Below are 25,820 nucleotides of genomic sequence, written 5' to 3' on the forward strand. Positions count from 1 at the left end.
GAGGGTCGGGCACAGCCCCCCGAGGCACGGCCCCGGCCGCGGGATCTCGGGGCAACCAGTGCTGCCGCCCTCACCCCGGGGGCTCCCGGGAGGGTTTATCCCAGCTGCCCTCACGCCGAGGTGCTCTCCTGAGCCTGGGGGTCTCCCGGGATGAATCACCCCGGGGCCTCCCCTGAGGGACCATCCCGGCCCCCTCACCGCCGGAGGCTCCTCTGAGAGTCCATCCTTGGGGCTGCCCTTGAAGGGCGCTCCCGGTTCCCCTGATCACCAGGAGCTGCCCTGAAGGGTTCCTCTCACCCCGGCTCCCCTCAGTGCAGGGAAGACCCGTGAACGTCCATCGCGACCCCCCCCCCGCTTCCAGACTCTTCCCCCGCACCCCGCCCGCGTGCGCACGCGCGGCCGCTCCGCCCCCGCCGGTCCCCGTCCTCCCCTCGCGCACGCGCAGAGCGGCCGCGCCGCCGCCGTTCCCCGCCGGCCCCTCCCGTGCCCCGCGCAGGCGCAGCGGGCTCGGAGCGGCGTCGGGCGCGCTCCGCTGCACACCGGCCCTGCGAGCGCCGCCCGCTCCCGCAGCCCCGGCCCGACCGCCCGCCCGCCCCGCCGACCGCGGCCCCGCCGTGCGCTCCGCGCGCTCCCCCGGCCCGTGTCTCCGCTCCGCGCGCGGCGAAGGCAGCCGCGCCCCCCCCCCCGGCCCGGCCCCCCCTCCTCCCGCCGCCCCCTCGCCCCCGCCGGGCCGCGGAGCTGCGATGCCCTCGGACTTCATCTCTCTGCTCAGCGCCGACCTCGACCTCGAGTCCCCCAAGTCGCTCTACTCCAAGGGTGAGTGACCGCGGCGGGCTGTGGTGGGGGGGGCAGCGCCGGTACCGCCGGGCCCGCGCTCCGGGCCGCCCCGGGCCCCGCGGGGCATCGCCCGCCCGCCGCCCCCGCCCCGGGATGCGCGTCCGTAGGGGCCCCGGGGCCGCGCGGGGCCGCTCCGGCTCCCCCGGCCGCATTCCTGGCCCGGCCGCGGCCGCCGCAAGAATGTGTCCCGACAGGTTCCGGCGGCGGGGCCGGCGGCGGGGGGCTGCGGCCCGCCCGGGGTCCCTCCCGGGGCTCCTCCCGGCCCTCCCCGGCCCCGGCTCTGTCCGGGCCGGAGGGACGGATACGCTCTGGCCCGGAGCGGGAACTAACGGGGAGCGCGGGCGGGTGAGGGGCCCCCAAAGCTGCTCATTAAAGTGTCCTGGGAACGTGGTTCAGTGGAACAAGAGGGCTCGGATTTTTGGGGTAGGATGGCCTGGTTTTGGGTAAAAACGGGCTCAGAGGTCGAGAAGCGGAGGGTCAGGGGTCCCGGTGCCGGGACCTCGGGGCATCTCCGGGCGTTATCCCCGTGCACCGGAGTAAAGCAGCATCGTCTGTGGGGAGTCGGACCCGGAGGGGATGAAGTGGGTTTAAAAGTAAATTAAATTAACTTCTGTTTTCATAATACCGAATTTGAGCTCTGACAAGTGCACATGAACATGGGTAAGTCCATCAGGGCAAGTGTTATGTACTACAGAGTTTTTAACTCATTTTCTCGTGTTTAAAAGACTTGAAAGCCACTACTGTTAGTTTGTGGTACTAGAAGTACCTGTTAGTAGTTTATTAGTAGTTTGTTGAATATATCTGCCCACAGTACAGCTGGTGGAGGGAACAATTTTGGGGCTGTACAACAAAAGAAATGGAAAGTCCCTTATTACCCTGAAGTGAAGGTTTAAACCAGTTTAATGTTGTTGCAGGAAAGATTTAACTTTTTTAGGACTATAATATGGTCATTAACTTCGAATTGTATGTTGGTAAGTGATGAAGGTAAAAGAAATAAAAAGGCTTTAATGAATCAAAGCACATCTTGGGAACTCTCAAACTGCTTAGAGTAATTGATTCTCTCTTTAAAGTTATCACGGGTAGCTTGTAAGTTTTTTTTTAGGATGTTACTAGAGGGGCTCAAGGCTCTCTGGTTACCCAGCACAATGCGTTCCAGTTGGTTTCAGTCCTAGTGCCAGCAGTAGGAAGAGTATTTTGGAACAGGGAAGTTCAATTATAAATACAGGTGATAAACCCCATCGAAGTTATGATTTATCCTACTGGAAATTTGGGAAGCATGTAAAAATGTTCCGTGTAAGTCACAAAATTGCTTCAAGTACTTGTTAATTGAGCACAGCTTTTGAACTGCCCAATCTTACTGTGAATTCTCTTTAATTTTTTTGTATTTAATTGAATGGTTGAGTGTTTCAGGTTGGAAAAGAGTCTCAAAGTGATTAATCAAGAGTGTATTTTTCTTCCGGTGCATAGATGTGGATTCAGAGCTGGAAGAGGTTGAGGGGAGGATGTTGTGGTCACAATGAGCTGCTTGATCCAAGCGAGATGCTGTGACAGAGGTGTATAAAGCAGAGAAGGGTTATAAAGAGGCTAAAGCAAGTTTTGCTTTTCATATTTTGTCGTAACAAAAGATCAAGGAGATGATAAGTTGAAATGCAATTTAAACTTTAGAACCAACGAATATACTTCTTGAGAATGAGTAGTGAAGTGATTGTGAATATGATTTTATCTGGATTTAGGAAAACGTGTTAGTGGTTCTCTGACTGATCAGAACACGCTCCAGTACGCCTTTTTTTTTTTTCCTAGATAGATACAGATAAGTTTATCCTGTGGACAAGTGCTCTGGCTCAGGGTACAAGTACAACTGATGAGATAAAGGGAAAGGTCTGAACATAGTGAGAGAACCACAAATATGCATTTATGATGAGGGTGTGTTAAGAGAGAGTAGTTTCTTATAACTGCTCTGCTTTTAGCAGTGCAGCCGCCCCGCGGGTGGAATCCAGCCCCAGGTTGAACTGGGGCCAGTCCCTTCTCCTCTGAATCGCATTCCTGTGCGCGTCGGGTTCGTGTGGTTGGCAATCCTGGCCTTGGGAGCCATCGCTGATGGGTGCTGAGGAGCACAGAGGTTCTGAGAGGAGCTGAGGTTGGAGCGGTCTGGGGAGTTACTGGGGTTTCTGACATACAAAATTTGGTTTGTTGGAGTTAAAGAGGCAGCGTCTGCATGCACCGATTAAAAAAAGTGAAGCTACATTTGGAAACCCAGCGACTGAAGTTTTTTGTAGTGTGATTTTTTTTTCTGGTGTATTTTCACCCCTTCTCTGGACAGGCCGAGTTACGTCATCAGACTGTCCCTGCACCATGTGTTAAAATTTTGGCTTGCACCACATTTCAGTTAAGAGTTTTGTTTTCATATTCTCATAAAAAAAATGTTAAACAAAACTCTAAAAGCCCCCACACCTCAGGTGAGTGTGAGTGGGTAATAAAAACTCAGCCCGCAGTGTGAGTCGATAATGTAAACTGCTCTGATAATTCATTCGAGTAATTTCTTTTCATTTATGCGTATCTTGGGACAGGGAGTATTTTCTTTGAGTATCTGAATGCTTTATGTTCCAGTTTTTGCCCCTGTAGGTGTGTTTCCATGAGCAGCTCCAGCCAGAATGATTCCCACGTGCACAGTTCAGGCAGTCGTGTGCTCCTCTTTTCCTTGTGGCTCAGCTCACGCCAACTCTGACGTGGCCACAGTGAGCTGGACTGATTGTGTTGAAATTAGCTCAGCTTCTCCCTTATTCCTTCCCAAAGGAAAAGGGGAGGAGAAATGATTTTTAATGGGGTGAGTATCCTGTGTTTGCTGTGGGTCTTCATGAATGGCTCATGCTGACTCAAGGAAGGGACGTGTGGAAACTGGCCTTGAGGAGAGGTGGGACTGGTTCTTTCAGCAGCAGCTTATGTTGGCTTAAAATGATAGTGAAACTGTACTTGCAGGCCTCTGCAACAGGATCTCTAAATGTTTTATATATTGGTTGTAGCAGTTAAAAATGAAAGAAATGGGAAATGTGGATTCCAAGGCCTGTTGCTGGAGCTCATCCCACAGACCCTGAGGAGCTGACTTGTGTGAAGGACTAAAACCAGTCTTCTAATGTATAGTCAGTATTAAATAATGTATAATCAATTAAGAAATGCTTTGTAGCCATTGCAGAAGGATGGCATCTCCTGCTAAAAAGTTAATAGAGATATAAAAAAATATGCATCACTTCATGCCGAAAATATTTAGGCTGTAGTATGTTTCTTTCCCGTCTTTACATAACACACTGTCCTTTTTGGAATAAACCAACCCAAATGTGCATACGGATTAGTAATGTAGTAGAAAAACCACTGGAGCATAAAACCTAAAACCTCGAGGCTGGTTGTCCTGTGGTTGAATATCATCTGCAGCATTCAAATAGAGCAAAGTTGGCTCTTCGTTGGCAGTAGGCGAGGGTGAAAACCTGTAATTAAAGCAGTTCATCAGATGTCAGGTACCAAATCTGATTAAACATGGGATTAGTTTAGCTAATACATTCATTTTGAATTACTCAATAATGTGTGTGTACTAATAAAATGGCATTTTTGTGCTGCAGCAAGTGCAGTTAGAAGTTTTTAGTCATCTCCTGGATTTTGCTTTCCACAATGGAGTGACTGTAAAACTGAGAGACTTCCTGGAATTTGGTAGCAACAAGAAGAATGTTAGTAGTCTGATAAATAGCTCTTTTGCCCTAAAAACGTTATATAATCAAAACTCAAACGTTCTTCATGCTTAAATGTGAACTGACTGTAATCCAGTTGTGTTTGCTGGGAATTGTGATACAAAACATGGGATTTGGTGGTTTTTCTTTTTCCCTACCAGAACTTTTTTCTTCCCATCATCCCAGAGATAACTCTACTAAGACAGTCACTAAATTATTGAAGAGAGATGGAAAAGATGCTTTATAAAGATAGTTTTGAACTTTGGAACTGGTACTAGCAGGTTTTAGGAATAGAAATCAGACTTGGCTTCTTTTTGTAGCAATTTTTATCTTCTTTTTGTAACTGCTCGATGGTGCCACGGTGGATGCATTGTGTTGAGTGCTCTGGGAAGGATGGATCCCTACACCCACCTCTTGCAGCTCTTCCAGCTGCCCCCGGGACAGTCTGACTTAACCGAAATGGATTCAACCAAAGTTCCTTAACTTGTGCGTCAGCCTCGTAAATGTCCTTTCCTCCTTGGAATCTTCCTCCTTTATTGGCTTTCAAAACAAAACTCTGGAATGTGTTGCTGCAAGATGATTGTGTGGTGCTGGGGGTAGGGGGAGGACTTTGAATTCACAGCTTCCCAGGGTGTAATTTGAATATTCCGGTGGCAGAGCTGTCTGAACAGCCCCTTTTCCCCACTGTCTGTTCTCACCCATGGACTGTGCTCTGAATTGTGCCAGCACAATTGTTATTTGTGGTTGGAAGATGAATGGGATTGGGAAACTGATCTAGAATGGGGATATTGTACTTCTGATTGGATTTTCTCACACTGTTCTCCTTCCTGGTCTAGTTACTGTGCAGCTGCACAAGGAGTGGTGTCACAGCAGGAAAGGGGGGCTCTGGAGCACTGGGATCAACTGGTGGAGGTGGGAGCAGATGAGCTAAAACTGCTGAACTGGCTCTGCCATGGAAAGAGATGCTCCTCATGTTGTGCCTTTTGTAGCATTTGCTGTGCCTGTGCTCTTGTGCCGAGACCTGGACAGACAGGATTCCTGCTGGGGCTGGTTTTTGGGAATTGGTGAGGGAATCTGTTTCTGGAGCTTGGAGGGCTGGGCAGGACACTGCAAAGGCTCTCTGCCACAGGTGTGGGTGAAGGAGTGTGAGACTGCTCCTGCCTTGGGTTTTCTAGTGCTTCTCCGTTTGTACCCAAGTCTAAATCATGGAATGGTTGAGGTTGGAAAAGACCTTTAAGATCCCCAAGCCCAAGTGTCAGTCCAACACCACCATGTTCATCACTAACAGTGTCCTCAAGTGTCACATCCACAGTTTTTGAATGCTTCCAGGGATGGGGACTCCACCAGTGCCCTGGGCAGCCCTTTCCATAGAGAAATGTGTGGTGTGGATCAAGAAGTAGGGGAAATTAAAAGGAATTAAGTATGCTTTTTCTTTGGTTCTAAGACTAGTTGGATTCTTTTATTGTCAGTTTTACTTGTTTTGAATACTTTGTCGTTCTCCGAGAGTTGTAGGTTTTTTTCTATTAGAGAATCTCCATACATTGCCCTATTCTTTTGTCCCTTGAAGTGTCCAAGGCCAGATGGAGCTTGGAGCAACCTGGTCTAGTGGAAGGTGTCCCTGCCCAGGGCAGCGGGTGGAATGAGATGAACTTAGGTCCCTTCCAACCCAAACCATTCCATGGTTCTGCGATTCTGTACTTCTGCAGATTAGTGTTGTCAAGAAGTAGAATTTTCTCATCATACGTTTCTGAGGTTATAGGTTAAGATTTTTCATTTTTTATGAAGCATCTGACCTTTATTTATAAATTTTCAACAGCACAGTTACCTTTTGGTATCTGTAACTAAAAATGATTGGCAGCCTGGAGCCTTGGTCTGACTTTTGCACTGATACACAGGTTATGTAGTTTTACATGGAAGTGTGTTGCACAGAATCATTTAGGTTGGAAAAGACCGCTAAGGCTGAGTCCAACTTTTGAGTGATCCCTGTCTTGTTGACCAGACCAGAGGACTGAGAGCCATGTCCAATCATTCCTTGAACACCTCCAGGGATGGTGAAAATGAAGGAGAAATAATATTTTATTCTATACAAAGAGGCAATGGCCTGAACTCATTTTGAAGTGTAGAAGTGCTGGTGAACCCCAGCAGGAGTTGGTGAGTGGCCAAAGTGCAGGTGAAGTAAGGTGTGTGGTCATGTCTCTGCAGTTATCACGTGTGTTATCTCGGTGGGTATGTAGAGAGTAAACTGATGAGGCTGAACATTCAGGCCAGTTTGTCATTAGCAGTTGTTTTAGGAACTGACTGAAACGAACTCTCAGATCCAGCTTTGAACAAACGCTCAGATCCAACTTTGAACTGTGGAGTAATAGCAGGTGCTAATGGACACGCAGTAAAATCCCCAGTAACTGCTGTTTGCAAAGCAGGCAGTGCTTCAGCAGTGCTTAAAATGTAAATGTCCGACTTCAGCTACGTTATTTTACCATGTTGTGTAGCTCTGAGGCATCTGTGATGTGAATATCATTTAACCAGACTGAGGAATGTTGTCTATTTACATAAATACTCTCTGTAAATTGTTCTCCATTCCCTTCCATCACTTGTCCCTTCAGCATTTGGAAAGGTTTTATGGTTGCTTTGTAAATAACTAGAAAGAATTTGGGGTCACCTTACAAAGTTGATGAAACTGAAGTGCTGAAGAAACACAAGGTTTTGATCCTAAAAGCAGGTTTGAGTTGTGGTGAAGGTCAGGAGGTTTGGCAAACAGAGGGAAGATGGACAGTGGTTCCTGTCAATGCCCAGACAAGGTGAAGACAGGGAAGAGAGAGATTCAAAGGCAGTCCTAAAAAGTTTCCAAATGTTGGAGTTTCCATTCCCGTTCAGAAAAACTGCCACTACATCCAGTTGTTTCAGTCCGTCATTGTCAGGAGGCCTGATGTTTTTTGTGTGTATGCATTCACTCAGCAGAAGAATCAGGGAGTTTGGATAGGAGCACTCTGGGGTGATTGGGGAATAATCAGCTGCAGAGTTCAGAGCTTCTGTTAACTGACAGTTTTCTGCCTTTGCAGCAAGGATCCTGCGCTGTGGAGATGTGTAAATCCATACTATTCGGGGCAGAACAGGACTATCTAGACTTTAAATCAGTTCTGTTTTGACTCAGCAAGAAATCCCACAGTCTAGCTGTATACGTGGTGAATAAATACTTGTATTTCATTTAAAGTTTACTCTGTTTTCAGTTTAGGAATGAGGAGGTCTCCTGGTAATATTTGAGTATGTTTTATTTCTTAGGGAGGAAAAAAGGCAGCTTTCCTTGGAATGTGTATTCCTATTAAAGCAGATTTACTGAGGAATTTATAATTACAGTTTCTAATAGTCTTGGTTTTATCTCATAAGTAGATGCTGCAGAGCCCAGGAATCTGATTTGGGTTCAACTTCTGAAAACAGTCAGATGTTCTGGTGGTGGGAGAGGAGCCGGGTGAGTCTTGTGGAGGCAGTGCCAGCGTTCAGTCTCAGCCCTTGGGGCTGCCAGGGACCTCTGGAGATCATGGAATCAGTGCTGGAGTGGGTGCTGGGACCGTGCCCAGCTGGGTCTGTCTGTCCTCACAGAGACTCCACAGCCTCCCTGGGCAACCTGGGCCAGTGCTTGGCTGTCTCCATGGATAAGATAATTCTGATGGAATTTAATGTGTTTTAATTGGTGCCCACTGCCTCTTGTCCTGTCACGGGGTACCGCTGAGAGGAGCCTCTCATTGCCTCCCATCAGGAATTTTCACACATGGATAAAACCTCCCTGAGCCTTCTCCAGGCTGAACAGACCCAGCTCTCTCAGCCTTTCCTTGTGTGAAAGATGCTCCAGGCCCTTCATCTTCCTGGCCCTAAATCAATGTTGTTTTGTGACTTCTGAAGAGCTTCTGCTGTTTGTATGTTTGTGAGTCCCCAGACCAGGAATTTTAGAGTTACATTGTAGTCACTTTCTTACTGGGGCACTAAGTCAGGTTTTTCCTCTGGAATATAGTGATTTATTTATCTGTGATTTATCTATGATTTTCCTGGACACTAAGTTGTATCCTAGTAACTTTGCTGAGGATATATACTAGGATCAGACCCTATTGGGAGGTGTGACTGTCTTGCTGCTCCCTTACAAAGAAGCTTACACTTGTTTGTCACCAGCATATGCCTTTGAAAGTGACATTTTGGGCATTCCTGGAGTTCTGTGCTCCAACCACACTCAGCATCTTCAGCAGTTTTCAACTCCTATGTGCATGTCAGTGTCAGAGAAAGAATTTCCGTCGTCTCTTGTCTGCAAGTGTGTTTGTGTGAGTGTGAGCAGTGCCCTTCCTTAGCAGGTGTGCAGGTCTCACATGGGAGTAAATCTTTTCTAAAGGAGACAAAAATCCTTAACACTTTGTTTTAATTTTAGGACATCTGAATTCTGGCTGGGGCCATCTGCCTCGCTTGGAAACTTGAACCACGTCTGGAACCAAGTTGCTTTTTAATCAGATGAGGAAATAATTTGATTTATTTTGTGGCCTGAAAGAGTTGAGTGTAAGCTTCAGTAATTCAGTTATTTGCTGCTACTTAAGTGAAAACGGTGCTTTTGGAGGTGTGGTGGTGAGAAGGATTGTGTTGGGTAGAGCACATTTGGGTGCTCCTTGCCATGCAGGTATTTTGGTACATACAATAGCAAAAGAAATCCTTTAGGAAGATTTAGTGCAGCTGAGCCAGGCAGTCCCCTGAACCAGGGAGTGAGTCTGTAGATGACTGTCAGAATTTGAAGGAATTATAATAGAAATACTCTTCTAAATGTCCTGTTCTTGTCAGCCTTTGCCTGTCAGAGAGAAGAGGTTGGTTAATCCATATTTAGCTGTCCTTAAATTTTTGGTAACTTGGGAGTTCTAGAGTGGTTCCACCACTGATTCCTTCATTGCTGTCTCCCATTTTGATTTTAGCTCTGTAGAGCAGCAAGGAATCTTTTGTTCACATTTTACCATTAAATGTTTGGCTTAAGTTCCCATTTGTCTCCTGAGAGTTGTGTGTGAATGTACTTGGAGAGGAACTTGCTTAATGCTCTGAAAACCTGTTTTTATGAACAACTTGCATCTTTATTTCCCTGAGGAATCCCTTCCAGGTGCAGTAGCTGTCACAGGTTTACTGGTCACACAGGTGAGCATGCTGGTCACGTCCCTGATCAGTCGGTCCCTTCGAAGCATGAGAGGTGTCAGACTCACCAGAGCTCTGTAACTGTGCCGAGGAGTGCTCTTTATGAAACATCATCTTTGGTCTGAAGAACAGTGTTTATCATCAAACACAGCTGAGTTAGCAGTAGAAAGCAAAGTGGTGGCAGGAAGCATAAACATTTCTCAGTTTTGATGATGATGAAAGAACATAACTTTTAATGGGAGTACAGGCAGGGAGGCGTGGAGGCAGTCTGTGGACTCGAGATGCTGGGTGTCGTTTTGGGAGTTACTGGGACAGGTCAGGTCTCAGGAGCACAGCCTGTACATCCAGGTTTATAATGAAATACTGAACCCAAGAGGTGGCTGCAATGTGTTGGAAGTCTGTCAGAATGCCTTTTATTCTTCACCTTACATATTGTGGTACAGCCTCAAAAGAAAGAGGTGCTTGTATCTTTCATTGCTGCTGTTGCTTTTCATGCTCACAGGAAATATAAGAGATGACAAAAATAACCCCATCAGAAAAAATGGTGCAAACCTGAAAAGGCTGAGAAATGTTCTGAGACAACAGTGAACTGTGGGTCAGGTGGATTCTGTGTGTCCCTGAATTCGGATGGTGCTTTGTACCTAAGGAACTGCCTGATTACCTCTGTTTCTGGTGAACTTTGATTTTTGAAACAACACAGGTGTTTTAAAGGGGTTGATAAATAGCTGTTACTGATGTTCTTTGATCACTTGGTATTTGGGTTTCTCTGAACATTTCAAGGCCAGGTTGGATGGGGCTTGGAGCAGCCTCGTCTACTGGAAGGTGTCCCTGCTCGTGGCAGGGGGTGTAATGAGGTGAGCTTTAAGGTCCTTCCAAGTCCAGCCAGTCTGGCATTCTGTGATTCCATGATTCTGTGTTTGTGTACCTGCAGCTCTGTCAGCCTGCATACTGCTCTGCCTTGTCCACAGTGGTATTTTAGGAGTATTTTTATGTTCTTTGGCTTTTGTCTGGAGTTTACAACTGCACAGGATAGATGTCTCAGTAAGTCATTACTGGTCCGTCCCTTGAAGTGACAATTCCTAAATAATGTTGTTCTCTCATTCTGAGATGTGTAAAATTGGATGCAAACAAGATCCAGGATTTATACTGCCTGTCTACATTTATAAAAGTCCTCTTTGAGCTGTGAATGGGGATGACTGAAACACAGCCAGGAAAGCTTTATTTGATATTTGGATGAATGCCATAAATAGAATTCAGCTAACACATGCCTCTGTCAATTGTTGAAATTCAACTTTAAAAGGATTAATTTCTCAACTCTACCCTGCTGTGCGGAATCCTGAATATTGAGATTAGCAGCTTTTCTGAAGGTTGGTGGGATATACTGCAGGAGCTGGTTACGAATTGCTTGCAAAATTACCTATTTAATACTGCCATTTTTGGTAGTAATACTTGTCCTTTAAAAAATATAAGAAATAACTTTTAGCTTTCATTTTTATTTTTAAGTAAAAGAAATAATGATACTGTGGAAATGTTCAAGACTGGGTTGGATGGCACTTGGAGCAGCCTGGTCTAGTGGAAGATGTCCATGTCCATGGCAGGAGGGTGGAATGAGATGGACTTTAAGGTCGTTTCCCACCCAAACCAGTCTGGGATTCTGTGATACTAGAGTTGTGATCAAATGTTAATTACTTTAATCATTAATAATATATTACTGGCCATCTTTCTGTAAAACAACAGCCTTTCAGAAAACTCCTCTCTCCTTCACTAACACATTATAAAGTGCATTTCAGGGAGTAGCAGCATTTGCAGGCAAGATTTGAATTTTAGTGCCCTGTGCTACGTCATCAACACGGAGCACTCGGATCCTCTGGGGGTTCTTCAGAGTGGAGCTGCACCAACATCAGCTCTTTAATCCTGAAGTTTTCTAGCACAGGCAGCACCGCGGCATCTGCCTTTCCCTCCGCGCGCGTGAAGCCTGTTGATTCAGGGTTTGCTGCTTTTGTCTGAAGCCAGGGGGAACTGGAAGGAAGATTTTCTATTTGGCTGTGTAAAACATCCTTGTATACACTGCAGTTTCTTTGAAAACCTGCCACTGTTGCTGTAGCAGCAATCTAGCCCTGCCAGGGCTGACAATAACAGGAGTGCTGGTGGGAAGACCTGCTTCCAGTCTTTCCCTGCTCCACCGTCGGCAGATGCGCTGAGGATGGCGTGGCAGATAGAGGGAACAGTGCCCTGCAGTTTGTTTCCTCTGTCAGGACAGCCTGGCAAGTCTCTGGTGACAGACCTGCATCTGAGAGCTGTGTGGAAATCCATGGCCAGTGTTGGGCAATTAGGCAGAACATGCTAATTAGTCTTTACGTATTTTCGATTACACACTTAATTTGTATTGAGTCCTTTGTTTAGTTGTATTCTGAGACACACTGAAAAATATGAAATGAAAGCAATGGTTTAGTAAGTGTAACCTGGTGGATTTGGCACTGGGTAAGACGGATAGGACTGGGAGCCTTGTGAGTTATGATCTTACTACAACTCAGCTTCAACTCTTGCAAAAATAGGAGTTATTAGACCACTAACTCTGTAAAATGTTTAGGGTGTCTGCATCAAGACTGTTATGTAGTGTCTGTTGTCCTCCTGCTCAGCCTCACTGCCTATGGGCTGCTTCTTGCTCTCTGCCTTTTGCCATGCAGTTATATCACAGAATTTCACAAGTGTCACAGAATCCTAGGATGGTTTAGGTTGGAAGGGACCTTAAAGCCCATCCTGTTCCACCTCCTGCCATGGGCACGGACACCTTCTACTAGCCCAGGTTGCTTCAAGCCATGTCCAACGTGGCCTTGGACGCTTCCATGTATGGGGCAGCCACAGCTTCTCTGAGAAACCTGTGCCAGGGCCTCACCACCCTCACAGGGAACAATTTCTTCCCAGTATCCCATCTAAATCTATATCCCTGTGGTTTAGTGAGACTTGGTAGTGCTGTGTTAACAGTTGGTCTTGATGTTCTTAAAGGTCTTTCCCAACCTTAAGTGATTTTGTGTTTCTTTGAACAGTCGCTGTATTTTATCTTTTCTGTGTATGTTCAAGCAGGGTCCTTCCATTTTGCTCTGTGTGAAACCTAAACCTGTTTTCAGGACTGTTTGTCTTGTTTTCCCTGCTGCCAAGCTTCTGATGTTAAGTCAGTGAAGTTGCAAAGATGTTAGGAAATACAGGAGTATGATAGTCTGTAATATGTCCTAAATCCTCTTTTGACAGATACAGAACAAAAGCTGATTTACTCTTTGTTGTGTGTTCTTCTAAATCTTTTATCTTGTAACTTTATAACTTAAAAATCTCTGCTGTCCCTTAAGCAGAGCTGCCATGGCCTGCAGTTGTCATGGGTGATTCTCACTTCTGCAAGTGAGAGTTTGAATCTCCTAAGGAATACTCAGAAAAGCTAACCAAACAAAAAAAAGGAAAAAGCCCAAACCCCAACAACAACAAACCCTCGGCACTGAAGTAGGAAGTGCTTTAGTGGTCACTGATCTGTCTGGGCTGTGCCTGTCTCCGTCTGTTTCTGTTCTGGTTCATGCACTGGGCTTTGTCTCTCTCCTAGTTGCCTTTCTCAGACTCTCAGAGCTTCCTCTGTTGAGCTTCTTACTGAATCCTTGTTATCCTTCTTTGGCTTCCATCCATGCAGTCCCTGTGCCGGTCCCTGTGCCAGTTCCTGTGCCAGCCCTGTTATTGGCATTGCCATCTCAATGCTTAAAACATTCCGGGGGCTGGGGGCAGATTCCCTGCCATTCCCTGTCAGGGCTATGGGTGTGCTATCTCAAAGCAGCTGGAGGAACAGTTTTGTCTGCTCACTCAAAGGCTAAAAGGCACTGAGCTGTTGTATTTTCACTGCAGGAGTTACTCCTGTGGGTCCTGAGGTTACTTCTCCTGGTTTAGCCTTGAGGAAGGGAGAGCAGTCGTGCTGTGAGATGTGGACTCTCTCTAGTGGGGTGGCCTAAGTTTTCTGAAATGTTTCCTTAATTTTGTTAGGAGTTCTGCTGGGATGCTGGGTAGAAATTCTTCCCTGTGAGAGCAGTGAGGCCCTGCCACAGGGTGCTCAGAGAAGCTGTGGCTGCCCCATCCCTGGAAGTGTCCAAGGTCAGGTTGGACATGGCTTGGAGCACCCTGGTCTAGCAGAAGATGTCCCTGCCTGTGGCTGGGGGTTTAATGAGATGCACTTTAAGGCCCCTTTGCAGCCAAACCATTCTTTGATTCTGTGATTCTCTGAATTCTCTGTGTTATAATAACCAAACTTACTCAGTCAATACTGTTCCTGGGGTCTGCAGGAGAACCTGTTTGTCTTGGGGTGAAGAGCCAGAGGGTGCCTCAGCTGGCTCCTACAGGCTCTTCCTGATGGGCAAAATAATCTGCTTCAAAGTCTTCCCACACCCAAGCTTTTGTGTACAGAAAAATCCCCGAGGGTCATGTGATATGAACGTTTTTAACAAAGCAAAGCTTTGACTAGATTTTAAATATTTAGAGCTCTCCCATTCCCCCATCATTCTCTAAAAACTCTCTGAACTAAGCTATTGTGGTGGAATCAGTGGCCTCCAATAAGCTCAACCACTAAGCTGTGGTGTTTATCATGGACACTGAAATCTGAGTAGAACTGAACTTCAAGATAAACACATTGACCAACCACAAGGTCTTCTGGCAGAGACCTGAATTTTTTAGGTCTAGAGTAGATTCTGGTTTTAGCATCCCTTACCCACAAAAGTTTCTGAAAGATGTTAAGTCACATGTACTGTTTTATTAAAATGCAGTGGCCTTTGGAGTGAGGAGTGACAATCTGACATTTGGAGCCTTGGTAATACAGGTTTAGCCCAAAACTGTGTCTTAGATTAGCATCATAGGACCTTTATATATGTGTGTGGGTGCTCTGAAATGGAATTTGCATCCCTAGCTGGGGGTGAGGTGGAATATGGACACTGTTATTTTTCCTTTATGGCCTCTTTAATTTGCTGAGCACGTGTGCTCAGTTCTTTGACCTCCCCTGTGTAGCAGAGGCTACTTGCTGCTTCATGATTTCTAATTGTTTTTTAATCTCAGTTCCATATAAACAACTCTCTTGGCCTGTTTGCTTGCTTGTTTTTTTGATCAGCTTAGTGAACATCATTAGAAGAGATTTCTGCTCCGATGCCTCCAGCTGATTAGAGGAGGACACCAAGGTTTTGTCTAATCTCTGGTGTGACTGTCATGTGCTGCAGCAAGGAAATGGCTTTGGAAGAACCAGCCAAATCTGTGCGGGTATTAAACCATGTTGAGGAGACGAGTATCAGTGGGGATCAAATGGGCAGCCATTCAGTGCAGGGAGCTTATTAAAAGACAAGGATTAACTTGGCTGCTGTTCATGAGGTCATGGAAGTGGTAAGGGATTTCCAGGATGTACCTTTCCTTAAGGGCAAAAAATGTCAGCAGCAAGTGGAAAATGCCCTATCTCTGTCTCTAGTGCTGATAATTGGGGTGGTTCTCATCTTCCCCCATGTACTCTTTGCATGATTTCCGTGGAGCAGGAAATCTGTCATTACCTGTTAGTCCAGGAGGGGGGATGAAGGGGATGCTGCTGGAGGAGCCCCTGGCATTAGAGGGGCTGAAGTCCCAGGAGCAGGTCACAGTGGTGGAACAGACACAGGTGAGCTGGGGGAGAGCTGGGGCTGGATTCCAACGACCTCCTCAAGGCTGGGCCTGGGAACAACCTGGAGAAACGGTGGTGGAGTTGGAGCTGCAGCCAGGACCCTCTGCATTAGTTACGGCCTCATTTGCCTGCAGGTCAGAGCAAACTTCTCCATCGGGTTTGTGACTTGGCTTCCAGCTGTGGCAGTTCTGGGTAGCGTGGCTTGGCTTTTGATATGAAATAGCAAAGCTTAGGGGTCTCTTTTCTGTATATAAAGAAAATACTATAACCTTTAAGGTGTTTGGAGGTCCTGGCAAAGCGAGGATGTCTGCATTCCTCGTGGCTGAGCTGCTGTGTTTTAAACATTGGAATTGGGTGTTCTCTGCTCTTTTCCATGTCTCTATGCTCCCAGTGTCACCAGGTGCTGAGTTAAGGGCAGCAGCAATTTGGTCAGCCAACCAGAAGGATCTCAATTCAATTTGCATCACAAAAGCATGAGGACAGAGAGGTTCTTTAACACCCTGAGCCAGTCCTAGCACAGCTCGAGATAATGGGGCACTAAATTTCTAGAAATCACGGTTCTTAATCTGTGCAGCTGAAATGTCTGTGTAGGTGCAGCCAGAAAGTCATGGAGGATTCATGGCCCAGAAGAGTCTCACAGGTGCTGCATGTGACAGAATAGTGGATCCTTGTGTACTTGGTTTGCTGCTTTACAGAAAACTTTTTCCATGAAGAGGGAGAGCACTCTCCATGCTGGGAATACCTACTCTTTGGGAAAAGCAGGGCTTTGTATGGGACTTGTCACAGAATCTTGGAGTTGTCTCAGCATTCCCACACAGGAAGCAGTTGTGTCATGTTCTCTTTGCTCCTGTAAGCTTAACTGCTCTGTTCCTGAGAATGAAGTTTAAATGGAATCCCAGCATGTTAGTGAGTGAGGAGGAATGTGATGTTGCAGCTTGCAAGGTGTGTTGTGTTTCTGAAAGGTCCCTTGGTGCTGTGAGGATGAGCATGGGTTAGGAATTCCAGAGGTATTTGCTGCTAGTGGGTATGAGAGAAGGCTGAGCACTTGGACTTTGTTATAGGCCCAGGTCTGTAACTCAGCCTGGTTAGGTTGCGTGTAGAAATCCAAAGACATTCCTAGAAAAGGGCAGCTGTGTGTGCACTGAGGGGAAGTGAGTAAAAAAGGAAGTGAAGGAGCTTGCAGAATTTGGTTTGCCATCACGAACCAGCCTTCCGCACTCCTGCTGCAGCATCACCACATCAGCTTCACACACTGCTTTTGGTACCTTCTCAGTGTTATTTTTCCTAAATCTTTCCAAGGCCTCTCCTCTCCCCCTCAAAGACAGAGCTCCTGTCACCAGCTGCTGGGACTGATCCAGGTCCGTGTTGACCCAAGGGCGTATTTTGTGTGGACTGGTGGTCATGTGTCCGGCCCTGCCACAGACACCTTTTGTGTGGTTGTTTTAACTTAAAATGACCCAATTCCAGGGAATCCTGGAATGGTTTGGGTTGAAAGAGACCTTAAAGCTCATCCAGTGCCACCCCCTGCCCTGGTCAGGGACACCTTCCACTAGCCCAGGTTGCTCCAAACCCTGTCCAGTCTGGCCTTGGACACTGCCAGGGATCCAGGGGCAGCCACAGCTTCTCTGGGCAACCTGTGCCAGGGCCTGCCCACCCTCAAAGGAACAATTCCTTCCTAAATTTCTTGATTACTTTCTACTAATATATAAGTTCAGAATGTTTTGTGCAGGTTCAAGTAGTGCACATGGACAAAATCATCTCTGTCCTGATTGCAGGTGCTGTGTTGTTGGATCCTGATCCGATGTTTGGTGCAGATCTGGTCCATATAACCATGTGAAATAGAATTTTCTGGACTGTCAGTACAACTGGCAGGAAGATCAAAGTTCCAAGCAGCTGATCTCAGATGAGAGATTATGAGGGCAGGATAATCGGATAAAGGGCAGTTGAAGAAATTTGACACTTAAAATACTTTTTGTAAATCTGCCTGTCCCTGTGTGTCCTTGGTTTCAGGAGGAGAATTTGTGAAGCTGGGCTTGTCTAGGCAAGATATTTTAGGGAAAGAGAAGAGATTTGGAAGTTTACTGTAGATAATATGTCTAATAACTGATTACCTTAATGCAGGTGAGGGTTTGTGTGGGGAAATGAGTGTGTGGGACTTTTGGCTGATCACTAGGGTTTTGTTATCTTGTTTGTGTGTTATCTTGTTTATATTTCATAATAACACTAATCCTGAAACACGTGTTCCTTGCTTCCTGTATGGAGAGAGAAAATGTGTTTAAACGTTGAGTATAAATGGAGCTACTTCCAGAAAAAAACCCCAGGAACTTCAGATCAACCAATGTATTCATCAATGGAATTTAAATCAGCAATAAATTACAAGACACTTAGTGCTGTCAGACAGCTTAAACTTCCTCATTGATTCAGCACTGGCTGCTGGAAGCAAGAATTCTGTCTACACATTTTTTTCTTGCTAATTAGGTAGAAATACGTAATGATGCTGAAATGCTATTTTTGCCTCCAAATGTAATACTGCATTTCTATAGCAGCATTTCCCTTTAGTAGGTGTTTTCTGCATGAATCAACATAAAATTCTAGCAGGAAATTTCATGTTCTCAGTATTGGTGAGTGCACACACATGTAAAACATGGTGATGGAAAGGGGCTGAGCAGTAACTTCAGCTCCTAATGCAGTGTGAGGCATGGGGGGAGCTGTATCCTCTGGGGAAGAATTAGTTTCCTTGCAACAACTCTCATGTTTCTGGAATTTGTCAGTTTTTGCTTTAATGCTATTTATAGTTCAGCATATATAAACATTGGCCTGTGTTTAGGTGAAAACACAAAGTTTCATTTGAAGTCTGATGTGTGTGGAGTAGGTTTGTGGCAGCAAGAGTTCTTAAAGGTACCTGGGCATTGCTCTGGATGTGTTGAACTGCAGTTGGGATTGCTCTGGAAGGTGTTGAACTGCAGTTCACTAATGATGTGTTTTAGACTGTGAAGCTGCATCTGCTGCGAGAAAAGCCAGGAGAGTTGTTTTTCTTGTGAAAGTTTGGATTTGACCATAAACTTCTGCCCTGTGTTCATAGATTCACAGAATGGTTTGGAAGGGGTTGGAAAGGCAACACTGGTTGTCACTTTTGCTCCTGTTGTACTACAAGGAGCAGCTGCATTTGCTTTTCCTCAGAGATGAGTGCAGCAGTTTGTACAAGCCCTTGTAAATGAGCACCAGCCTTTACTCTGGCTGGCACTGGCACTGCTACCTGTAGCAGGGCAGGAAACTCACAGGCAGGTGTTCAGGGCTGCTGCTACTCAAAATGTTTAGTGAGGGGCCCCAAAATGAGGGATTACAGCAGTGTGTGACTGCAGGTAACTACAGAATGCTTTATATTTCATATGTAAGTTGAATATATACATACACTTGCATTCCTTTCTCCTCAAGAAAGCCTCTGAGAGGAGTGAATTGTCATCATCATCATTCTGTCATGACTCATAAAATATTCAGAGTTGACTACAAAAGCTCCTTTCCAAACCCCAAGTTAGTAGGTAATTGAGAGCTTTTCTCTTTGGGATGGCTCTTGTGGATGTTTTTTTTTTTTTGTTTAAGAAATTTATTTTTGACTCTCCAGTGTGGCGAAGGTTCTGTCAAACCTTTTGCTTTAAAGGGATGCTTACATCCAAGACTCCCACAGGATAATTTTTTCTTAGGGAGCACATGATTTTTGCAGTAATCCACAAGCAGCGCAATTCTAATCTTTGTGAATAATTCCAGTGTGATAAAGAGGGAGGGGAAGGAAAAGCCAGCATTAGAATTGAAGCACATTCCCAAAGGTCACAAGACCATTAAGAGCAAATCTTTAATTTCATGCTTCATTGATAAAGACCAAGTTACTTGAAATAGGGTCTAAAATATGGCGCGAAACCTCTATCCTGAAACACCTGGTGAGCACTCCTAAGGCTGCAGGTGTATGGGAGGCTGGAATTAGCTTGAGAGCTGTAAATATGAGAGGACGGAACAAGCTCTTAGGAGGGAACCTTAGGACGTCTCCTGGGTAACACACAAGGAGGAAGAGAGATCAAAACCACGGGATTAATACAGGGCAGGGAAGACATGGACCTGTTGGAGCAAGCCCTGAAGAGGTCACTAAGTTGATCCAAGGCCTTGAGCCCCTGGGTGCTGGAGCCAGACTAGGACAGCTGGAGTTCACCTGGAGAAGGGAAGGCTCCAGGGGGACCTCAGAGCCCCTTCCAAAGGGGCTCCAGGAGAGCTGGAGAGGGGCTGGGGACAAGGGATGGAGGGACAGGACACAGGGAATGGCTTCCCAGTGCCAGAGGGCAGGGCTGGATGGGACATTGGGAAGGAATTCCTGGCTGTGAGGGTGGGGAGGCCCTGGCACAGGGTGCGGTGCCCAGGGAAGCTGTGGCTGTCCCTGGGTCCCTGCAAGTGTCAAGGGCCAGGTTGGATGGGGCTTGGAGTAACCTGGGGATAATAGTGGAAGGTGTCCCTGCCCATGGCAGGGGGTTGGATGGGATGGGCTTTAAAGTCACTTCCCACCCACACCAGTCTGTGATTCGAAGACTATAGGATGTTGTTGGGATGGTGGTGCTAAATTAGGCTTTTTTCCTTAAGAAGTCAGTTGCACAGTTGGAATTCTGAAACCAGATTTGTCTCAGATTCTCACGTGATGTGCTGCCCTCAGCCCTTCATTCTGGATGAGAATAGTTTCTCTGGGAGTTCATGAATTATTTCTTTGTTTGAACAAGTTTGTGTCCTTTGTTTCAGTCTTCAGAATGTGCATCTTAATGTTTGTTTGTTTTCTGAAATAACTTTTCTCCATGCTGTTATTTCCGAGCACTTACTGCAGCTTTTTCCAGAGGTTGTGAAAGGGTTGGGTAATAGTTCATATCTTATAGGCAAAAACATTCTTTCTTTTCTTGTACAGGACACGGGTGACTTTTTGATCAAGTTCTTTTTGTTCCACAGAATCTGTCTATGACCTTCTCCCAAAGGAGCTGCAGTTACCACCTTCCAGAGAAACATCCATAGCATCCATGAGCCAAACAAGCGGTGGCGAGGCCGGTTCGCCGCCTCCAGCTGTAGTTGCTGCTGGTAAGGACTCTCCTTTATTCTTGTATTTTCTTAAGGTTTATAATGTTCTGGCCAACATGAACAGTGCTGGCAAAGTTCTGAGTGTAAGAAAGAGCTTGTGGAGAAGTAACAGAGTTCATTCTAGGAGAATATAGGTGGTATCATTCAGCTGGGTGATCAAAAGTGTCAGGTATTTTATGTTAATGGTTGCTGTGTTTCGTGTATGCATCTCCATAAGAAATAAATTATCTGTTCCTCTATTCTGTTATGCCACACAGGCAATTAACTCCTAGAATGCACTCTGTCTTCCAAGGGAATAAATCCCTGTTTGGAACTAAGGTGGAACGCCGACTGACTGTAAACCAGTGGATTCTAGTTAGGATAAAAATGGAATGGGAGATGACATTTTGGGCCACGAAGCTTTTACCAAAATGTGAGGAGGAAGAAAAGGTCGTGTTTTCCACTGGGGCCTGAGGAAGTGTAGTATTTAAACTCCTTTCACACACATTTCTAGCATGATGTAGTAAAAAATCCTCAAATACATGAGGATATAATGTATATCAGCTGGAACTCTGTAAATGACCAGTGTAGTTATTTTTCTAATTGACAACATATAAAAAAGAGGCATGACCTTTTAGTCTGCATCCTTTTCTTATTCCCAGCCATGTTGTAAACTTTAAAGACTCTCACTGATCTTCATTAAACGTAAAAAAGTGAGGATCTAAGGACAAAGCTTTGATTTGGGAGGTTAGCCTTAGTGCTGGCTTGCATCTGGAATTCTTGTCAGTAACATATATATTAGTAAACATCTGTGCAATGGGGAGAAAAGATAATTTTGCCCATTATAGATGCATCTCCCTTCACTGGATAAGGAGGCTTTTTTCATAATTTGATCCCCATATATCTTATAAGGTCATGTTCCACTAATTGGCCTTAAATTGTTGCTTTAAAAAAAAAAATGTCTATAGGGTGAGGATTCAGATAGCTGCATTATTCCATTTTCTCTCTCTCCAAGTTCATATGCATTAAATGTTTGTGTGAGACTGTTTCCCAGATTTGCATGGTTCAGGAATCCTGATCAGAACCTGAAGTGGTTGTAGATTTGTCAGAGAAACTTTACAGCACTGCTCACCATTCATGTTTTGCCAGACCTCTCCTGAGAACCTGTGGATTTAACTGTGCACAGTGGAACTTGGTCATTGAAAGAATTTGATGCTTTTATTATATTGGAAGGATTTGATACTTTTATATCACTTACTAAAAAAATAATTTGGGCATCTGTTCTAAAATCAGGGTTCTTAATGGTGGGTTTGGTTCATAGACAGCAGCAACCAAATCTTGAAGAAACACATATCCTAAAAACAACTGAACAAAACTACCCCACAAACCCTGTTACACTCTAAATCCACAGACAGACCTGAACTGCTAATTAATTCTGTACCTAACAGAAAAGACTTAAAAACTTGAATGGAACTAAAAGTCTGTTGCCTCCAGGTATTTGGTGTCTGCCAGCAGCCAGTCCAGATCCTTTAAAAAACCTGAGATGCATTAGGTGTGTTTGGGTTAAACTGCAGCACAAGTTTCTGGAATCAAAAACTTTAAAAACTAATGTTGAGGCTTTTTGTTAACACTGAAAGGAGACCTGATCATTCACCCACGAACACCTTTCAATGTCCCTCAATGACCCTCTGAGCTGATATCAAATTGAGAGCTTGGATTATTAAACCTGGGGAAGAAGAGGGTCCAGGGTAACCTTAGAGCCCTTCCAGTGCCCAAAGGGGCTCCAGGAGAGCTGGAGAGGGACATGGGGACACGGGCCTGGAGTGACAGTTGTTAAAAATTCTGTTTAAACTGCCCCACCCAACCAGACAAAGACCCATTTTGTCTCCACTGCTGGTTTGAACGTGGCACATGTTCTTGCTGTAGCTGTACCACGCTGGTAGACAAAAGGTGGTTTACTATTTTCTTTAATTGTTTTGGGATTTCTGCTATGTCTTTGAGAAGCTGCCACCTCACTTTCAGCCCGTGTTACCTTGCCTCGAGTAGTAATGAGAGGTCTGGTTGGGGTTTCCTCACAGAAAAATCATCCTGGGCTTTGTGCAGACCAGGTGTTTATACAGGGAAACAAACATACATTTTACACTTGCATTCCAAAAGATGAAGATTGACTATCATTTGTATACATCAAATGCTTAATAGCAGACTGTGGGCAGCTTTTTGGGGAGCTGACACTGTACAGGAGCAGGGTAAGGAGGAAGGACTGGCAACTTCTTGTTCTGTATCTGAAATTTTCCCCTCGTTTTCTGTAAGTCTTTTTATTTTTTTTTTTGTCTGCTCTTACTTGCCTTAAAACCTCATATTTAGGAATGAGAGGGAAATGATAGTTCAGTCTGCATAGTGCTGTAGGTAATCTCATTTATTGTTGTTTTTGAAAGGAGGGGCTAATTTGAACAGCTAGCCACACCATGTAGAATTCCCCTACAGATCTGATTACTTTGGATAATGAGAGGATTCCGTGACAGGGATTGATCCAAAGTGTTCAGAGCTTTTTACTTCTCCTCTAGGAGTTCACACAGCTTGTTCTCTGCTTCCTGAAACACAGAGTAAGGCAATATCTGGCTGAAATTCAGCTTACTTGAGGCTTTTTTGTCACCTTGCTGTGGGGTTTTGTCCCATATAAATCACATGGTAGGTTGGAAATACTGCTGCAGTTAACTCCTGGTTTTTTTTGGAGGAGCAGGATGGGCTGGTTTTAGCAGTGATGACCTCACAGGGGCAGACTTCTAGTTCTTCTTCCATTTGGAAATTCGTTTTGTGATTTACAGAACAGTTGTAAGAGTATGAAAATGGAATGTTGCTGATTGGATTTTCATTAATTTGTAAATAAATGTGTATCTCCTATTCATTAATTCAGACAAAAGAGGTGTTACCCACTCTCTGAATATCAAACTGGCAAGTATGATTTCATAGAACTCTGGGATTTTGAGCTGCTAGCTCAAGCTTCTAATTCTGTAGTTCTTCTGGAAAGCAGAAGGGAGGGAAGGGGAAAGGTTTTACCCCTGGAAACGGTTCTCTGTGCTCGCTACTTGAATTCTAGTGTCTTTGTTCAGGGGACAGGAAAAGCAAGATTTTTCCCGGTGCAGCACCATAAACACATTAAATATGAATCATCTCCAGACTCTGGAAATGCATTGAGGGTGTCATGCTGAGAAATGTCATTGTGTGCTCTGCCTGGAGATTTTACATGAAATAAATGTGCCTGAAGCTTTCCCAGTGCTCCTGCACAGTGTTTGTGAGCTCCAGTTTTGAGGAGCAATGCTTGAGTCTCTTCTCAGTTGGTTCTGAAAGGCAGAACAATTTTTTGGTGTTGATCAAGACACCTTGAACCTTAAAATGCTTAAAATTCATTCTGCCAATTAAAGTTCTTTCTCAAAGGTGTCTTTTCAGCTTGTAGGTAGCACATGGTTCTTGTCTTTAGGGGATGATCAGGAGTGTTTTCAATCATATTCTTTAAATGAGTGTTGCTTTTTCATCTTTTCTTTCTAGTGCCAGGAATGCTCAAACCTTCTGAACCCCAGTGAACTGTTACAGAAACTCACTTCCCTTCTCACCATTCCTTGTTCTTCCTGCAGCAAAACTTGGAATGAGATGCTTCATCTTGTTGATGATCTCTCAAGCTGCTTTCCATTTCCCACAGAGGCAAATATATGTATATTTCCATATTTTTTGCATTGCTGTCCAGTTTCCAGTTCGTAGTTTCCAGTGGAATTCTCCAGAGTGGTGGTCTTGCTGCAGCAAAAGGGGAACAGATTTTGTGCTACTGAAATGTATTTACTGATCTCCTCTTTTGCATTCTCCGTTTTGGGATACAGTTAATCTGTGATGTAGTGAAGTCTTCTGGCTCGCAAACGCCTGTGATTACATCCTAGGAAAATAGTAGGTAAATGATGAAACTTTACCTTTTTGTGATCAATTTTATGCTTCTTTTTATGCTTCTTTTTCAGTAAAGGGACAACCTACTTGTCCAAACAGATGTAATTGGCTTTTTTGATTGGAGTTGTAATTGAAATGTTGCTATAAGCATCTTTGGTCATTTTAATGACGAAAATAGGGCTTTGCTTCTGAATTGCTACTTTAGAGACATGGATAAAGATATCTGCATCACCTGTGGGGTAGAGGCTGGGTGCTAAGGGGTTGTGTTTTCTGCTGCCAAAATAAGGCTTTTTCATCATTCTCAAACGGAAGATTCTCATAAAGCCTCAAAATGGAGATGGGTTTGTTTTGGTTTAGTTTTCCCTGAGTGGCTTCTCAGGCTTCTTCGTTTTTATTTTTACTGAAAATATTTTGTCCATCTGTCATCCTTCCTGGTGTCATTAGTCAGTTTTTCCTGTTGATACAGAAATAATTACCAGAGATTTCAAAGGGGATCTCAGTGCTGTCCCCAGTTCTCTTATCCTGGGCTTACGATTGCACGTTGTAAACAAATGAGCAGAAAAAAGGATTCTTCTTTGTAGTTGGCCTCCAATGCCTGTAAAAACTTCCATTTCTTTGTAGGCTTTTCCCTTCCTCTTCCCACCACCCTCCCAGTTGGAAATGCCTTCCTGTCATTTCCAGGAGGATGTCTTCCGGGGATTTCTGTCTGCAGCCTGCTTGCTTCAGTCACGAGTCAAATACTTCTTTCTTACACAATGAACTTCAAGCAGACCCTAATGCTCATTCAAAACTCACCCTCCTGGTGCTGTACATGGGTTTAAGTGTTTCTCCTGGAAGTTCATGTCCCAAAAGAGCCGTGGCAGAGCCCAGTCTGGAGAGGCCAGGCTGTGATGAGGGTCAGCTTAGCTTGGAGAGGTTCCTTCATCATTCCAAAGGGTCCTCTGGTGAGACATCATTGATGGGAAATGCCAGAGACAAAGATTTTTCTCACTGTTTCCATTTTAGGTGTTTTCTCTCCAAATTTAGTTGGAATATACCAGCTGTAAGGAGTCGTGTGTTGAGGGCATTCCTGCTCCATGAGCTTCCTTGGAATTCCATATTTATATTGGTGTTCATCTAGTTCATGTTTTTTCTAAATTGTTTGTTTTCAGTCTTCATAAATTTCACATCTAGTTTGCATCTTTTTTCTAAATTAAATTTATTTTCAGTCGTCATGACTTTTCATACAGTCAGTAAACCCAGTTTTCTAGAACTACTCAAAGAAACTTTCATCATTCTGTGAGGTTTTTTTCTTACGGCAATTTCTTGCATTAAATGGCTCCTGTTATTAGATCAGAAAGACTTGAGAGCTACTTTGTGACATGAGAATTCCCTGTTCCATAAGGAATCATGGAAAACCAAGGCAGCAAGGGGAAGAACAGTCCTGTTGTGCCACTGCT

General features: G+C 45.0%; 1 protein-coding gene across 3 annotated transcripts in view; it reads left to right on the forward strand.

Moving 5' to 3' along the window:
- The first annotated feature begins 653 nt into the window (after positions 1-653).
- The window catches only part of NFAT5 (nuclear factor of activated T cells 5), a 58,268-nt gene continuing 33,101 nt past the window's right edge, over positions 654-25,820 (forward strand). For 2 of the 3 annotated variants that reach the window (XM_082290036.1, XM_082290037.1), the window contains exons 1-2: positions 654-816; positions 20,344-20,469. In XM_082290036.1, the coding sequence (XP_082146162.1) occupies positions 744-816; positions 20,344-20,469 (199 nt within the window). In that variant the 5' untranslated portion in view covers positions 654-743. Of the gene's footprint in view, positions 817-20,342; positions 20,470-25,820 lie in introns of those variants that run through there. The other variant, XM_082290038.1, reaches the window with a different exon arrangement.

Source organism: Coloeus monedula (assembly GCF_965178545.1).
Source record: "Coloeus monedula genome assembly, chromosome: 13".
Classification (NCBI taxonomy): domain Eukaryota; kingdom Metazoa; phylum Chordata; class Aves; order Passeriformes; family Corvidae; genus Coloeus; species Coloeus monedula.